General features: G+C 37.0%; 2 protein-coding genes and 3 long non-coding RNA genes across 8 annotated transcripts; 3 read left to right on the top strand and 2 right to left on the bottom strand.

Moving 5' to 3' along the window:
* Positions 1-553: 553 nt before the first annotated feature.
* On the top strand, positions 554-3302 carry LOC124195477 (synaptic vesicle membrane protein VAT-1 homolog). 2 transcript variants are annotated; one of them, XM_046589906.1, is made up of 10 exons: positions 554-695; positions 755-886; positions 959-1045; positions 1161-1668; positions 1736-1808; positions 1886-2080; positions 2156-2366; positions 2425-2685; positions 2739-2983; positions 3043-3302. In XM_046589906.1, exons 5-10 carry the CDS (start codon positions 1743-1745, stop codon positions 3106-3108), a joined length of 1044 nt encoding a protein of 347 aa, XP_046445862.1. In that variant the 5' UTR covers positions 554-695; positions 755-886; positions 959-1045; positions 1161-1668; positions 1736-1742; the 3' UTR covers positions 3109-3302. The 2 variants fall into 2 exon arrangements, with proteins under 2 accessions (XP_046445862.1, XP_046445863.1); XM_046589907.1 differs by lacking the exons at positions 554-695; positions 755-886; positions 959-1045 and having other exon boundaries at positions 1623-1668; positions 1882-2080.
* Positions 623-1411, top strand: LOC124196135 (BPTI/Kunitz domain-containing protein-like). Its single transcript, XM_046590948.1, has 4 exons — positions 623-695; positions 755-886; positions 959-1045; positions 1161-1411. The coding sequence occupies exons 1-4, from the start codon at positions 623-625 to the stop codon at positions 1409-1411; spliced, it is 543 nt and encodes a 180-aa protein (XP_046446904.1).
* Positions 3303-5820: 2518 nt separating the features above from the next.
* Positions 5821-8294, bottom strand: LOC124196124. Its single transcript, XR_006875591.1, has 7 exons — positions 8006-8294; positions 7743-7946; positions 7342-7509; positions 7143-7283; positions 6756-6905; positions 6427-6514; positions 5821-6333 (listed from the first exon to the last, which is right to left on the bottom strand). It is a non-coding gene; the product is annotated as an uncharacterized LOC124196124 (long non-coding RNA).
* Positions 8266-9587, top strand: LOC124196123. Its single transcript, XR_006875590.1, has 4 exons — positions 8266-8453; positions 8512-8652; positions 8894-8981; positions 9075-9587. It is a non-coding gene; the product is annotated as an uncharacterized LOC124196123 (long non-coding RNA).
* On the bottom strand, positions 9577-16083 carry LOC124196125. 3 transcript variants are annotated; one of them, XR_006875594.1, is made up of 8 exons: positions 16011-16083; positions 15834-15941; positions 14256-14461; positions 12626-12707; positions 11118-12562; positions 10928-11046; positions 10566-10719; positions 9577-10492 (listed from the first exon to the last, which is right to left on the bottom strand). It is a non-coding gene; the product is annotated as an uncharacterized LOC124196125 (long non-coding RNA). The 3 variants fall into 3 exon arrangements; XR_006875592.1 differs by having other exon boundaries at positions 11118-12707; XR_006875593.1 differs by lacking the exon at positions 14256-14461 and having other exon boundaries at positions 11118-12707.
* Between the last annotated feature and the right edge of the window lie 1603 nt (positions 16084-17686).

Below are 17686 nucleotides of genomic sequence, written 5' to 3'. Positions count from 1 at the left end.
TAGGTATATGAGATGTCAATAGGTAATTAGGTATTGATGAAGTTGCCCTAAAGTTTCTTCCGAATTAATCCTCGAATAATTGAAATACCAATCTATACCATTTTGTCATTCTCCTAGTCAACATATTGTAGGTCGATGTAATTCCACATTGTAATTTATTTACGCAACCGTTTCATAGATAATGCTCTGTGCTACATGCTCAATCCATAATGACAGTTGCCTCACAAATGAAGTCCATATGTTGGCATCCGCATATGTTAACTGTTGATAAAACTGTTTCCCAGGACAAAGAAGCTCGAGTTTCCATTAGTTTCCTAAATTCCCCAATAATAAACTGAGTGCAACGTACCGTAATATGTAAAGTTAGTTTTTGAGAAATCTGATGAAACGCATACTATCCAGGAAAGGAAATTCTGAGTTTTACCACATCTTTTGCATCATATAAGAACCACTTCAAGAGAAGGTTAGAACAAAAATAGCATGGCGTCTCCATAGCATTTGTAAATTCAATTTTCATCGAGGACAGTGTCGGTACATAAAGACCGAGAATCGGCTGTCTTTCTTCAGTCGAACTTCAAACTGACGTAAAGGAACAACTAACGGCAAATATTTTCACATCGCTATGTTATTAGTACAAACAGTTAAATTTGTCCTTCTTTTCGTCTACGTGACATCTGCATGGGCTAATCCTGAGTGTAAGTTTAACACAATTCAAACAGAAAGAAATATTTTTAACATAATTGGAATTTAACAGTCGATGCAGATCCTACGACCGTTGAAGATGCCCGCAATAGACCCAGCATTTGTTTTCTTCCTCCAATAGAAGGCTCAGTTCAGTGCAAAGGCTTTTTTATCCGCTGGACTTACAATGCCCAAACGGAGAAATGTAATTTTTAAAATTTATATTTTCTTTTTTTTTTCCTATTTTGTATTTGAATTATTGCGCAAATTTTACTAGGCGAGAAATTTATTTACGGGGGCTGTTTTGGTACTGCGAATTTGTTTAGGAACCAACACGCCTGTCTAGCCAAGTGCAATAGAAAAGGTATGAGACCTCTATAAGAGGCGCATTCAATTTCAGTTGAAGAAAACATTCAAAACGTTATTATTTAATTTTTAAAATTATTCAAGTGAAATAAGGTGTTTTTCATTATTTACAGGATTAAATGAGCTGATCAGTGATGGAGGTTCTTCCATATGTTTACAAAAAAAAGACGAAGGAAGTCGATCATGTTCGGCATCCATTCCCAGCTACTTTTTCGAGGCTGCTTCCGGATTATGCAAACCATTCCGATTTAGCGGATGCGACGGAAACGGCAACAGATTTCCTACAGAACAGGAATGCGAGCAGGCCTGCTATTACGGTCCGTCAGTCGCAGCTGTTTGCGATCCTGCATTAACCACTGTATAATTTTGTGTAATAATCTGACAAGTCGATTTGATTCAATTCGGTCTTGCAAATATACGCTGCATCATCCAAAATTGTAAACATTCCTGTTTGAATTTAAAATTGCAGATTCAGATTACAGTTTCATCCGCTAGATGTCTTACATTGTTATGAAATATTTATGCGACGCATACGAATGCAAAGCAGAAGTCGAACTGTCGACGTCTCGACGAGAAAAAGAAAGGTGTTGTGCAGTCTGTTCTACCGTTGAAGTTTCCCAGGTAACAAAACATGAATATAAAGTTGTTCTTCTCCATTAATTTTGATTGTATTCATTAATGGTTTAAGATAAAACATGTCGGATTCAGTTTCTTCCCTTTCTGTTGTACTAAAGGCTTATGGTGGCTTTGACAAAATTCAAGTAGGTTTTATACTTTTATAGTTACATTCATACATTAACAATGATCTTTTTTAAAATCTAAACTTTGATTAAGTTAGGTACAAAGCCTTCCCTACAAAACAGTTCCTGACGACAACCAGGTACTAATAAATGTCAAGGCATGTGGTCTGAATTTTGCGGATGTTTACACCAGACAAGGCCTTGTACGAAATGAACCTGGGCCACCTTTTACTATGGGGTTAGAATGCTCTGGACTTGTAGTTAGAGTGGGATCCAAAGTTGAAAACCTGAAGGTCAGTGGCTGTTCCTTCTTGAAAATGTATTATGTCTTCAGCTTCATTAAATTTACAGTTTTTTTTTCGATTCAGGAAGGAGATAGAGTCATGGTACATACTGGGACACCTGGCCTTCAAACTGAATTTGTGTGTGTAGAAGCTTCAGATTGCACTGTCATCCCAGAGTCTATGTCTTTTAATGAAGCTGCAGCTTTTCCAATTAATTATTTGACGGCGTACTTCTGCTTATTTGATATTGGAAATTTGCGTAGCTCCCAAACAGTGTTGATTCCTTCGGCAGCAGGTAGGAAATAAATCGAACAATATTTGTGTCGATTACGTTACATATTGATCGAATTTAGGTGGTGTTGGCTGGGCAGCGACTCAGCTAGCAAAAAGTGTCCCAGATGTTCGAGTGATTGGATTGGCATCCCCCGGCAAGCATGAAACCATCCGTGGAAACGGCGTTGACGTAACTATAGATTCACTGGACCCTTGTTGGGACAAGGCAGTGAAAATCGCCTGTCCCGAGGGAGTAGACATTGCATTAGATTTCACATCAGGCGATAACTTTAAACGTACTCAAAATCTAGTCAAGGACTTGGGACGAGCTATTCTAATAGGTAAAAGCGATTTTAGCAAATATGCATTATTGTTTAATTGATATTTAACGTAGGAGCCAACGATATGATTTCGGGGGAAACTCTTAGTCTGTGGCGAATATTTTGCAGTTGGTGGTACTCTTCGATGGTAAAGCCAATCGATCTGGTTCTAAATAGCCGAGTTGTTGCCGGGTTTCATTTGACTCACGTAAAAACTCGACTTCCTGAACGCTATCGTGATGCCTTAATTCACCTTTTTGAATTGTATCGACAAAATCTGATCCGTCCAAGAATTGATTCTACGTGGACCTTCCATCAAGTAAAACATTTTAAAAAATGGGTTTTAAATTTTATATTTCTAACCTTCACTTTATTCAGGTCATTGAAGCTACCAAAAGGCTTTCCGAACGTGAAAACATCGGAAAAGTTATTTTGACACCTTAGTTTTCTGGAACTTAACTTTTTCAGTTGATTCTTTATTTCTCAACGACTTTTCTATTTCTTATTTGATTCTCAGCTTACGCTACATTTGCCTACCGTTATAATCACAATTTAAATCGTAGTAATAATCATGTGCTGATCTTTTTTCACAGATTTTTTCAACTATATTTTCTAATACAAGTTACTGAGAAAAAGAGGTTCAATTTCACTTTCTTGATGCTTTGTGTATCTTTTAAACCATTTGTTCAGTAGTAGTTGTTCAAGCAAGGGCTAGCTTCTTTAAATCGGTATTCGGATTCATCTATTTAATTTGGATAGCAGATTTTTAGCGGGCAGTTCATCAATCACCAACTTGGATTCGGATTTCGGAGCAATTGGATTCTACCGGGATGTGTGACGTTCAGGCTAGTGACGTTCATGCCAGCGACATTCAGGTCAGTCCCCGGACACTGGCCTGAACGGGAGACATTCAGGCCAGTGCCCGGGGACTTTCAAGCCAGTAAAAAAGACTATGAATGAATGAACACATGTTTAATGTAGCCATAATAACGGTATGGCGACCTACGACCTAGAACTCCACCGACAAAAGAACCCCAATATTTTGAATAATTTTTAAAAATTTCTTTGTATGCGACAGTAGAACTCCAACGACAGTGGAACTCCAAAGACATAAGAACTCCCTTTTTAAATATTAATTAAAATACCCGACAATAGAACTCCAGTGCCCGACAGCAGAACTCCACTACGCGACAATAGAACTCCAAAAAATTCTTTAATTATTTTCGTGTTCGACAATAGAACTCCATTGAATTTAAAATATTTTAAATTTCGTATTTACACAAACAAATATCCTTCAAATACAAATACTGAGTTTTGAGACGTGTCAAATAGATGGCGTGTTGATTATGTCAGTCATGGGCTAATGGCGGTTTGCTGTCAAAAGTTAACTATCTTTTCTGCTTTCTTCGATAATTACCAACGAATTCATTAATAAATTCCAGTGATTTTGTCTCTAACTTGTCGGTGATGTTCTATTCTGTGTATACGTTGGATAAAATTAATGTTTCTCATCAACTTATAGGAGGAAACATAAAAGAGTCGTGGCGTCGTGCAGCCTACCGTCTACCGTCAACTATTTTGTTCAAAATCATTGTATTCTACTGAATGTGCCATCGAAATGACACAGGTAATAACCAACACTAGCTTTATCTATTTCATGTGTTGCTGAAACATATATTCTTCTCGTTTTTTATTAGGAGTCATAATTATCTGCTGTTTGTATTGGACTTGGTAGATCACCAACGGCCCAGCATAGACCAATCTCACATTTCATCTTCTCGAGAGAAGATTGGATAACTGATCGGTGGTTTCATGTGTAAGTTCACTTCTCATGTCACTGAACTTTTCCCATTGCAGTCTAATATGTATTTAAAGTATTGATCTCCACTTACGTCTATCTAATGTATAAGAGACACTTTTGAATGTTTACTGATAATTGTTTATTCTTTTAGATCATAGACGTCAACCACATTGATGACACAAATTATAAACAAGGTGACTTATTTTTCTTTTTTTATTTACAGGTTCTAAACTCCAGGTTTCTAAATCTGCATGGCAGACTTTATGAGAAGTCATGTCCTTTCAAGAAAGTCAGCAAGGTCCCTTGTTTACTAACCTGTTGGCTGCTACCCTTGAGTCTTCCTTTTTACTTTCTTAAGCGGGCCATCTTTATTTGAGGTATTGCTTATTCTGTCGCTACAATCTTGTTTGAATAATATTGCCATCCAAATAAATGTTCATTCTGCTACAGGGTAATCCTTCGCTACTTGTCATGGCCTTCATCCACAGGTGAAAAACCGACGAGACAATGCTGCAATTCAAGACTGATAAATTGTTTAATCGTTAGATTAAATTATAAGTGCATATCTGGGCTCCCTTCTTTCCCGTGGCCCCGTTTCCCTAACTAACCACTAACCAACGCCCGCCGGTGGTCACTCACCCGCTGTGAAACCAGGAGGAGGGGAGGGCTCTGGTCGAACGGGGACTTGGAAGGCGCATGATCCGATGAAAACTTTTGGAGGGTCATGAGTCTAACCCGGAAGCCTAGTATGACTACATCTCCCCAGTAAAACTTGCCTCGTACTTCTCTCTTCTTCTCGGTCCAGATAAATATCTCTGGGGGCCGTAGACATATCCTATAACAGCATGTGCGAGTTAAACAAAGCAACCCACTACCCAATGAAACAAAAAGCTATGGTTTATTACTTGCGCAAATCTCCGTCAGTCAAGTTACAAATTTTTCTAATTCAACAACTCGCGTAGAATTTTGCATCTAGTCTATTAGTGCAAATCGCGATTCCATGTGTTTGGTAGTTAAGAAAATGGTTGTTTAAAAAACAAACAATGGGGTGTTCTGTGTAGCCAAAAAAACTCACCATTGTTTGTTTTTTTAAACAACCATCTTCTTAACTACCAATCACATAGGATCGCTATTTGCACCAGTAAATTAGATGCAAAATTCGACAGAAGTTGTTAAGTTTGAAAAATTTGTAACTTGACTGACCCAGATTTCCGCAAAACTAAACCATCGCTTTTTGTCTCATTGCCGCAGCGGTGGTGGCGGGTTGCGTTTAACTCGTACAGAAGAAAAACGTCTTGAACCGGACGCTGTGTTTATTGAATTTTTTTAACATTTTAAAAAGAAAATAAAACAAATTGGTTCATACAACGTATTTATTTTGATTTATTACACATGGTTAAGGTAATTGGTTTTTAGGGTTGAGGGTATAAATTTAGGGGTTAGTAGGTGTATGTTTTCGGGGTTTGAAGGATTGGAAGGTATATGTTTGTGGGGTTTGGAGATTAATTGGTAGGGCAACATTTGTATGGTAATAGATTAACTGAATTTTTATCCAAACTTGAAATATCCTCCCTCCCCCCTCCGACATCCTCCACTTTCCTTTCCCAATCCCGGAAACATGTTTATTATTTGTTGACATAAACATCCCAAATTTTTGTTGTTGCTTCTGAACTTATAAACGGTAAACTGCAATAGTCGCGATGACAATTTAACAAAATATGATGGAACTTCGGTAAAACAACATCAGCACCAAGGAACGGCCAATTGAACTTGATGAGAAATATCTTTCACCAGCATAGGCTGCCACATCAACAACTGCCAACAACGTGCCACATCGGACAGCAACTACTCGAACATACATGATCAACCTATAACCGAAATGAAATGAATTAAATAATCTTCAGCATCAATGGAAATGCTGTCAATTAAAAGACGAATAAATGTCACTTTATGTTATTTACAAGAATTACAGCCCTCAGCTGGCTGCGTCAAATCCATGTGTAAGTTGGGCAGCAACAAAGAAGCTCAAACTCCACCAGGGTGTTAATCCTATATAGAAAAAAAAAACAAAAAAACAAATCAATTACTATCAAGCAACAATTTCTCAAATGAAAAAACATTTTGATCGAAGTTAAGTTAAACTACAAAATCCTTCAGAATAAATGTTGCAAAGGAATGCACAGTTAGCAAGCTTTTCAAAGGTTCAATTTCCACAACTGAAATAGGTTGAAGAGATTGGCACTAACTAAATCTGTAGTCTCACAGTTAGAAAGTTGAACATTATATTTACCTGAATTGTTCTGAAGTGTTTCTGACAAACGTGAAGCTGGTACAGGAAAAAGAGACATTTTGGCAAAATGTTCAGCTGCTCAGGCCACATGATCAGATGAAATTGCCATGTAGAAATTATAGGCTGTTACCAGATACCAGGGTGTTAATCCTATTTAAAAAAAACAAAACAAACAACTCAATTACTATCAAGCAACAATTTCTCAAATGAAAAAACATTTTGATCGAAGTTAAGTTAAACTACAAAATCCTTCAGAATAAATGTTGCAAAGGAATGCACAGTTGGCAAGCTTTTCAAAGGTTCAAATTCCACAACTGAAATAGGTTGAAGAGATAGGCACTAACTAAATCTGTAGTCTCACAGTTAGAAGTTGAACATTATATTTACCTGAATTGTTCTGAAGTGTTTCTGACAAACGTGAAGCTGGCACAGGAAAAAGAGACATTTTGGCAAAATGTTCAGCTGCTCAGGCCACATGATCAGATGAAATTGCCATGTAGAAATTATAGGCTGATACCAGATAAATACCTAAATTCACACACAAATAATTAACACAGTCACATCCAAGAATCTTAAGAGCAATTACCATTATTACGAATAAAAATGTCAAGAAAGGAAAGTACGCCGTATTAAGTATCCAATCCAACGATACGTTTTCAACATGTGGCTTCCAATCAGTGTTTTAAGAAATGGCGGAATTTCGTCTTGAGTAACGAAGACACTCGCGCCATCTAGCAGACATAATTTTAGCCACCTAGTGATATCCAATATATTCCTTAGGCACTCGGAAGACTGGACGGAATGGAAGTAACATTTTTTTTTTTCAAAACTACTTTAAAATCAATTTAGCAAATCTTTACATAATTGCGGAAAAATTACTGAATTATTAATCCCTAAGGCCCCTAAGGTGAATGAGTAGCAGTACTAGAGCCAATCTACAACCTGTATCTGTGAAGTGTGAATTCATATCACATGTAGTTAGCTTACATCTGTAAAGGATATGCTGTGCTGGAACTCTGTGGCTGGAATGTTTTAAATTGTGGTGATGCAAAGTAGCAGTTCTTCCAGGATGCTGTTGGACAAAGTGATAACAGCCCCAAGACATCTTCCAGGATTTCATTTCGTCTTTAGAAAGAAGAGTACTGAGTATGCTGACTGCAAACTCTTGATTACCATGTGTGATGCATAGATCTATTTCAGTAATATGTGTGGTTAGTTGTAGTCTGTGGTTGTATTGACTTAAACCATACCTGTTGTGATCTCCTGAAATGATAAATTGTTGATGTTTCTTCTTACATTGTTTTCTGGCTTTTTGCCAGGACTAGAAGCTGTTGCTGGTGAACTGACTGGTTCACTGGAATTTCAGATACTCATGTTAAAGTGTGTCGTAGTATCATTTTGCAGCTTCTTTTCGTATAATTATTCATTAACTATTTCGCTTTTCTATACGAATCTTGCTTTACTGAAAGCACTGCAGCACAAATTTCTTGAATGATCCCAAGCTCCCACGGCCCAAACACTTGTTGACGAGCTGTTGTCACTTTGTCTGCTAGATGGCGCGAGTGTCTTCGTTACTCAAGACGAAATTCCGCCATTTCTTAAAACACTGATTGGAAGCCACATGTTGAAAACGTATCGTTGGATTGGATACTTAATACGGCGTACTTTTCTTTCTTGAAATTTTTATTCGTAATAATGGTAATTGCTCTTAAGATTCTTGGATGTGACTGTGTTAATTATTTGTGTGTGAATTTAGGTATTTATCTGGTATCAGCCAATAATTTCTACATGGCAATTTCATCTGATCATGTGGCCTGAACAGCTGAACATTTTGCCAAAATGTCTCTTTTTCCTGTACCAGCTTCACGTTTGTCAGAAACACTTCAGAACAATTCAGGTAAATATAATGTTCAACTTTCTAACTGTGAGACTACAGATTTAGTTAGTGCCAATCTCTTCAACCTATTTCAGTTGTGGAAATTGAACCTTTGAAAAGCTTGCTAACTGTGCATTCCTTTGCAACATTTATTCTGAAGGATTTTGTAGTTTAACTTAACTTCGATCAAAATGTTTTTTCATTTGAGAAATTGTTGCTTGATAGTAATTGATTTGTTTTTTTGTTTTTTTTTTCTATATAGGATTAACACCCTGGTGGAGTTTGAGCTTCTTTGTTGCTGCCCAACTTACACATGGATTTGACGCAGCCAGCTGAGGGCTGTAATTCTTGTAAATAACATAAAGTGACATTTATTCGTCTTTTAATTGACAGCATTTCCATTGATGCTGAAGATTATTTAATTCATTTCATTTCGGTTATAGGTTGATCATGTATGTTCGAGTAGTTGCTGTCCGATGTGGCACGTTGTTGGCAGTTGTTGATGTGGCAGCCTATGCTGGTGAAAGATATTTCTCATCAAGTTCAATTGGCCGTTCCTTGGTGCTGATGTTGTTTTACCGAAGTTCCATCATATTTTGTTAAATTGTCATCGCGACTATTGCAGTTTACCGTTTATAAGTTCAGAAGCAACAACAAAAATTTGGGATGTTTATGTCAACAAATAATAAACATGTTTCCGGGATTGGGAAAGGAAAGTGGAGGATGTCGGAGGGGGGAGGGAGGATATTTCAAGTTTGGATAAAAATTCAGTTAATCTATTACCATACAAATGTTGCCCTACCAATTAATCTCCAAACCCCACAAACATATACCTTCCAATCCTTCAAACCCCGAAAACATACACCTACTAACCCCTAAATTTATACCCTCAACCCTAAAAACCAATTACCTTAACCATGTGTAATAAATCAAAATAAATACGTTGTATGAACCAATTTGTTTTATTTTCTTTTTAAAATGTTAAAAAAATTCAATAAACACAGCGTCCGGTTCAAGACGTTTTTCTTCTGTACGAGTTAAACGCAACCCGCCACCACCGCTGCGGCAATGAGACAAAAAGCGATGGTTTAGTTTTGCGGAAATCTGGGTCAGTCAAGTTACAAATTTTTCAAACTTAACAACTTCTGTCGAATTTTGCATCTAATTTACTGGTGCAAATAGCGATCCTATGTGATTGGTAGTTAAGAAGATGGTTGTTTAAAAAAACAAACAATGGTGAGTTTTTTTGGCTACACAGAACACCCCATTGTTTGTTTTTTAAACAACCATTTTCTTAACTACCAAACACATGGAATCGCGATTTGCACTAATAGACTAGATGCAAAATTCTACGCGAGTTGTTGAATTAGAAAAATTTGTAACTTGACTGACGGAGATTTGCGCAAGTAATAAACCATGGCTTTTTGTTTCATTGGGTAGTGGGTTGCTTTGTTTAACTCGCACATGCTGTTATAGGATATGTCTACGGCCCCCAGAGATATTTATCTGGACCGAGAAGAAGAGAGAAGTACGAGGCAAGTTTTACTGGGGAGATGTAGTCATACTAGGCTTCCGGGTTAGACTCATGACCCTCCAAAAGTTTTCATCGGATCATGCGCCTTCCAAGTCCCCGTTCGACCAGAGCCCTCCCCTCCTCCTGGTTTCACAGCGGGTGAGTGACCACCGGCGGGCGTTGGTTAGTGGTTAGTTAGGGAAACGGGGCCACGGGAAAGAAGGGAGCCCAGATATGCACTTATAATTTAATCTAACGATTAAACAATTTATCAGTCTTGAATTGCAGCATTGTCTCGTCGGTTTTTCACCTGTGGATGAAGGCCATGACAAGTAGCGAAGGATTACCCTGTAGCAGAATGAACATTTATTTGGATGGCAATATTATTCAAACAAGATTGTAGCGACAGAATAAGCAATACCTCAAATAAAGATGGCCCGCTTAAGAAAGTAAAAAGGAAGACTCAAGGGTAGCAGCCAACAGGTTAGTAAACAAGGGACCTTGCTGACTTTCTTGAAAGGACATGACTTCTCATAAAGTCTGCCATGCAGATTTAGAAACCTGGAGTTTAGAACCTGTAAATAAAAAAAGAAAAATAAGTCACCTTGTTTATAATTTGTGTCATCAATGTGGTTGACGTCTATGATCTAAAAGAATAAACAATTATCAGTAAACATTCAAAAGTGTCTCTTATACATTAGATAGACGTAAGTGGAGATCAATACTTTAAATACATATTAGACTGCAATGGGAAAAGTTCAGTGACATGAGAAGTGAACTTACACATGAAACCACCGATCAGTTATCCAATCTTCTCTCGAGAAGATGAAATGTGAGATTGGTCTATGCTGGGCCGTTGGTGATCTACCAAGTCCAATACAAACAGCAGATAATTATGACTCCTAATAAAAAAACGAGAAGAATATATGTTTCAGCAACACATGAAATAGATAAAGCTAGTGTTGGTTATTACCTGTATCATTTCGATGGCACATTCAGTAGAATACAATGATTTTGAACAAAATAGTTGACGGTAGACGGTAGGCTGCACGACGCCACGACTCTTTTATGTTTCCTCCTATAAGTTGATGAGAAACATTAATTTTATCCAACGTATACACAGAATAGAACACATCACCGACAAGTTAGAGACAAAATCACTGGAATTTATTAATGAATTCGTTGGTAATTTTCGAAGAAAGGATAGCTTAACTTTTGACAGCAAACCGCCATTCCATTGACACAATCAACTCGCCATCTATTATCTGAGTCTCAAAACTCAGTATTTGCAGGTGGTCTTATTAAGATAAAGATACTCACAAAAGTTGAAAAGTTCATATTTGTTGCTAATACCTAGCATTCAATCCTTAGAACTTTACAGAGAACAAAGCTCACTTGCTAGTTTAATGCAAATTTTTCGGAAGTATACCGGAAGTAAGCGATAGCGCCTTAACCATTGAGCTGCCGACCAAAAAACCAAATATTCGTGATCTCCGTGAGATTTGGGGTCGATAAGATGTAATTTAAACGAAATCCAGAATTTTGTCAAAATCGAGAATTTTCCTGAGGAAAATTTGCAATTTTGGACGATTTGGGGGTAAACCGGAAGTACGCAAAAACGCAAAATAAAACATGATTTAAACCCCAAATTTGGCAAGGATCCCGAATATTTGGTTCTATTCTGCGTCAAATGAAGATTTACTAAACCACTAACTCGTTTAGAAACCGGAAGTAGCCAATAAAAAAGCAAATAATAAAAAATGGAACAAGTGAGCATTGTTGCTAGAAAATATACGGTCAATTAGCAGACAAAATTAGCTTACTTTCACTGCCAATAAATGTCTTTGGAATTGTGTAAAGTAAAAGTAACTGAAACTGTAGTACTTAAGATATCAAAGTAGGAGGAACCTGGTAACCAAAAGATGACAGAGATGCTTTGGGCCTTGGCAGTGTTGCTGCTTGATCCATGACTAAGCTGGTAGTAGTGCTGAGTGGTCTTCCCCTTCTTTCTGGTTATCATAGTGGAAGAACGACCAACAGGGGAAATCCATGTAAATTTTATTAAAAGTTTTTATTTCAAAACTACATCAAAATCTATTTAGCAAATGACTAGATAGTTGCGGAAAAATTAACGAATTATTAATCCAAAGGGGCAAAGGTAAATGAGCATTAAGTAGCAATACTAGCGCCACCATATCCGGTTATTCTACAACATGTGAATTCACAATCACACGTTAGTTAGCTCATATTTATAAAACTGTTGACTAAATTAAATTGACAGCACCCAAAGGATATTTTGACATTGGTATGTCAATTGTGGAACCGCTGTGGCTGGACAATTTCTCTCTAGCGACGTGTTCGTCGAGTTCTAGATTTAATTGGCCAATTACTGTTGCCTAAATTTAACGAATTATTCGCCTTTTCAAATGAACAAAAAAGCAATTAATGTATGCACCTCATGCTCGATCGTCAACTTCTTACTGCTTTAACATTTTTTTCTACAAAGATGAGTTTTGCAATGAATCAGCATTCGCGCTGGTGTCGGTCGTTAAACGATTCCAGTCTGAAAAGAGAAATAAGGAATTTCGTTAAAATATCCAGAAAGTTATTTTGATTTTTTGAAAAACTGAAAAAAAAATCTGCCTTTCTAAACGCAAGTTGCAACTCAAGTGGAATCAAATAATGCCAGCAGATGGCAGAACGTTAACGGAACCGGACAAAAGTTATAGTAAAGTCCTGATATGAAATAATTTCGGGCAAAACAGTAAAACGAAACCTTCAATGGATGATGACTTATTAGGACTTACTCTTTTCCATCACATGAACACCTTTAATACTGTAAGTTTTTTTTTTTAGTATTATGTTATTAGTCATTACGAACTACGATAAGATGTTGATTGCTAATTTTGGGGCAACATGCAAATTGCATTCCTTCAAAAGAGGTTAAAGTTGCAGACTGCCGCTCCAAAAAGAAGGAAAAATTAGTATCCAAAATATGCGCAATATCGATAATTCTGTTTCAATACGTAAATTATTGAATCTATTTGAAAGACGCTATAAACAAAACATCGCCTTAGTAACCGACACACTTTTACTTTTAAATACGTTCTTCATCCACCTAGTAAGCTGTAACCTTAAGGCTTGTTTTGTTTTCTAGTCTTCCATGACTTTCACTGACCTCCCTTATTTATTTTACATTTTTGGGCAACTGTCCATAAACTAGTGGAAAAATAGGAATCGAGTTTGATAATTTGTTGACTCAGCATCTTTAGATCGACTCTTTCAGTAGAATTGAAGAAAACAAAATCTTACAAGAGTTATAGATATCCCTCCAAAAAATGCCGTTTAAGGATTTATTCCAATGGACTTGATTTTCTTCAGTCGTCGCTTACATAGAACGTAATACTTCCAAATACAATATATTAGCGCAGAGCTGTGATTTCTATTGACAATATAAAATATAAAAACGGGTTTAAAGCAATATGAAATAAACTAGTTGTTGCTCCCAAATTTAAAAATCATTCGACGAATTCTTTGGATTTTCAAATAAATAAAAATGCAAGACATTCGCTAAGACATGAACTGAAATACTTCACGCCCTTTGAGGAATGACCCCGCATATTACACATGTTCCACGGGAAAAGGTAAAACCTTGATGGAGATACTCGACGGAATAAATAAAGACATCACTTAAAGAAACGATACAATTTCCAAATGAGAGAAAAAACTAGAAGACCTTTACAATGGTAAACTACTCTCTCTCTCTTTCTTTTTAATAACCTGCGGACCGTATTCGACCTTCGAAGGTCGTTTCGTGATTATTTACTACATCCAACAAAAGAACACGACGTTTGAATGCAATTAACTTTTGCTGGTAAAATTGTGATTGCATTCAACCCGTTATGTGTCTTAGTTTCCAAGCGAAAATTCTTAGTCCCTGGGCACTAGAACAAGGACGTCACATCATTACGAGACGCGCCTTATTATTTTTTTGTTTTGAGAAAAAAAGTATCAGCCTCAATCTATTTTTTTGTTTGTTACTCGAGGATAGACAAGAGGAACTTCCTACGTTAAATGAGAAAGTGAGAGCAACCAAAAAAAAAACTGTTACCAATTGAAGATTGAACAGCAGCAGCTCGCTCGGCCTTGGCGGCCTTCGTTTAATTCTGCATCACGCTGTGAGCTGCTATACATTTCCGTCCTCGAGACTTTCAAGGGTTCTGACCCGACGGGCAAACCTTTTCCAGCAGTCACTCTCAAGTGAGCGGCATTGCATATAGTGAAAAATAATTGCATGTCACTTGGACGACGAGTGGCCTGTAAAGAAAGTAAAAGCAGGTGAATACCGCATTGAGGTTTCTCAAAACCCGTTTGATTGGTGAGAAAACTCCAATCCGGTTAGATAGTTCTCCGTTTTTTTTCTTCGCTAGAGCAAGTGAATAGGTATGCATAATGTTTGACTTTCAAGGTTTTCGACTAGATTTATGCTCACAACAAGGAGAACTTGGTCAGAGAATGTGACGTTTTTGCTGTTGCTACGATAAGATTTTCAGTGGACAAACACATAATAAAATATGAAATAAAATTTAAAAAAAAACGGGCGTTATCGATAGTTGTCCGGTTGTCCCGCTTCTCAAATTATTCTACGAGAAACCGAAATCTACGAAATTGGAAAAGAGAAAAGCTAAAGAGCTTAGTTCCATTTCAACAAAACGCAATCCGCAAGTTAACATTGCCGTTTTTCTGTCACTTTTATGTTAATAATAGCTGCAAGAAACTGAATATTTGGTAAAAATACAGAGCATGAGGATCACTCAAATGCAATACATTTGTGTCCAAAGAATCTGTCGTGAATTCGCGATAGCTGTTGCTAGGACCAACCAAACATCGTGAAAAATGAGTTTTGACGTCCTATAGCTTCTTGTCACGCATCCCAATGTACCGTTATTTTAGCAATCATGCCAAAGCAGCATTTTTCAAAAGCATTTCGTTCCGCTCCCGAACAAAGGGAAAGCGATTTCCTAGGAACTGGCTCCGTGTCAAGGTGATTCCTACAAACACACGAGCGCGATGAGAAGGGAATGACTACACACTCAACCCCACCGTTGCTTATTACTAACGACAGCTTACAAGTGGAATTGTTAAACGGAGGAATTATACCATTTTTAGATACGGGGAAAGAGATCAGATAGTCTTTCTAATTTGGCGGGTCTTCATAACTCACAATTCCTTTTAGTGCTGTAGAAATATTTGGCCTTACTCGCTGTAAGTTATTAATGGACAACTAAAGCTTGCGAAAAGACTCTCCATCTGATGAAAGTGCCGTTTGGAAGATTGAAATTCTTTAAATTGACTTCCAGAGCTCTCATCTTTTTCTACAGTAATTCAATTTCTCAGCTAAATTTAAAAATAAATTATTCCAAGAAGGCTGGATGTTTTGATATGAAGCCAAAATTTTTCGTTGATACTCTTAAGGTAACAAACTATCTTTAACTTACAATAGGTACCATAAACTGTATGTCTATATTCAGCTGAGAAAGTTGAAGACCTCTTTCACACACAAAGGAGACTGTTGCTAAGCAAAAAATCAACAAGATTGTTTTGGACAACACATAAATACAACTAACAACCGAAAATATAGACAGAACTAACCTTGAAAAATAATAAGAAGCATTGAGCATACACTTACCACACACCACATGTGTAAATGTTGGAAATCCATTATCCATAATTTGACATTTGCTGAGTCAAGTGCAAGCTAATGTCAGTCAGTGATGGTCCAACCTTTTCAGTCTTTCTGGATAGGGTAAAAGAAATTCTCCATCACAATTTAAGATACACTGCAGTTGAAATATAATTCAATTACCATTCAAAGGGATTCAAAATTCGAAATGACTCTCACTACATTTGGCGTTTTTGCTTTTTGGTCACTGTTTGTTGATTTTAGAAATTAAAAGTGAAAAAGCCAAGAGATGGCGTGGTAGATCCACTGGCGCGAATAAATGGATGGATTTATAATTGGAATGGAATACAAAGAATTTGAATTTCCCAATAGTGAAACACAAGCGACCTTAATCCACTTTTAAAAATTCAAAACATCATTATCCATATAAAAACAAAAAAAAAACGCATACAACCGAACTAATTTCCACTGTCAGATTGATATAACGACTTTTCATGTCGTCATCAAGATCAAGGATTTGATAATTTAAAGCAAAGAATAACAAAACATAGGGTGTGTTCTACTTTGGAAAACTTGAATCGATAATTTTATTCAGGTGAGGCGGAAATTAATCAATTCTCGAGCACCTTGAAAAAAAGTGAACGTTCCAACTTCCAAGTCCTTCATTCAAGCCATTAGTTAACACACGCAACAAATTTTCGACAACAACCCTAGATTTTACTCAAATCATTGTAGGAAACGGCTTTGTTGCTGTTTCGTCACCTTGATTCATTATTTTCAAACGTTCGTTACATTATTCGTCAATAGATGACGTTCATGACGTTATTCAACATCCTTTCGGTCGGGAAAATATTGTTGTTACCTTTCTCTAATTCACGGCTATTAAGCGCGAAATGAATTATTTTAAAGAAAAATTATTCTCACTGATTTTACAGTAAATTTTATTCTTTTTAGAATTCATTCAGGGTATTTTTAAATCTATTACAAATTCATTTTTCACTTTTCATTTCTATACTCGCCCGTTTTCCCTTTTTTGAAAGTCCCGTTTTCAGATTTTATTTTTCTTGTTCGATAACAAAAAGGGTGGGATTTTCGATTCCCCACGAATCACGTCAATAATGTTACACGATTATCTCTCGTGCACAGCCGGTCGCAATCGATAGTTGATGACTCTACAATAAAATCCAGTTTCTTCACTGGACGATCCACGCCCTTATTTTTACTTGCTATTTCAACTTTGTTATCTCCCTAGTAATAGCCTACGCTGGAAATTTTTCGTTTTCGAGTTATTTTATCGATCTGGGCGAACCTGTAGCTACTGATGTATAGTTAGTGGCTTGACTGCGCTGGTGGCGAGCCAAACTAAACTGGTCAATTGAACACTTTCGTCTCGTCTTGTTTTTTGTTTTTTTACGACGGTGAAAACTGGTCAAAGCAGGACCGGAGAGAAAGAAGTCATTGTCGAGTCTTTATGCATAGAGAGAGAAATGTAGAGAGTTATACTTAAATAAAAAAACCGGCTCTCTTTTTCCCCAAACTTAATATGTTCATCATTACATAGAAATCTAAGAGGTAAAAAAAAACATAAATAAAATTCACTTTCATTATTTATTACACACACATGCAACAGCATCAGCAGCACTCCTTGTAGCGCATAAGAGAGCCAGACGGAGGAACGGACAAACCCACCAAACCAGCCGGGCAACTCTTTTTTTTTTTTTCTTTCTAACAAGCTGAAGCCAAAAGACCCCCAAGAAACGACAGAAAAAGTGAAAGTGGTTTTTATTCTTTCTTTTCTTTCATTTGATTTACATCAGCAGCCGCTGCCGCTTCGTGTCTGTGCACTTGACACGCCGCTG

This window comes from Daphnia pulex, chromosome 6 (assembly GCF_021134715.1).
Source record: "Daphnia pulex isolate KAP4 chromosome 6, ASM2113471v1".
NCBI lineage: Eukaryota > Metazoa > Arthropoda > Branchiopoda > Diplostraca > Daphniidae > Daphnia > Daphnia pulex.
The sequence above is the reverse complement of the archived record's forward strand: the minus strand, read 5'-3'. Positions and strand labels throughout refer to the sequence as shown.

Bases quoted from the DNA above. Each gene is read 5' to 3' on its own strand.
- LOC124196135 (XM_046590948.1), top strand. From the start codon at position 623: ATGTTATTAGTACAAACAGTTAAATTTGTCCTTCTTTTCGTCTACGTG. The intron at 696-754 runs GTAAGTTTAACA...GGAATTTAACAG, and splicing joins TGCATGGGCTAATCCTGAGT to TCGATGCAGATCCTACGACC. The intron at 1,046-1,160 runs GTATGAGACCTC...CATTATTTACAG, and splicing joins AGCCAAGTGCAATAGAAAAG to GATTAAATGAGCTGATCAGT.
- LOC124195477 (XM_046589906.1), top strand. From the start codon at position 1,743: ATGTCGGATTCAGTTTCTTCCCTTTCTGTTGTACTAAAGGCTTATGGT. The intron at 1,809-1,885 runs GTAGGTTTTATA...TGATTAAGTTAG, and splicing joins GTGGCTTTGACAAAATTCAA to GTACAAAGCCTTCCCTACAA. The intron at 2,984-3,042 runs GTAAAACATTTT...CACTTTATTCAG, and splicing joins CTACGTGGACCTTCCATCAA to GTCATTGAAGCTACCAAAAG.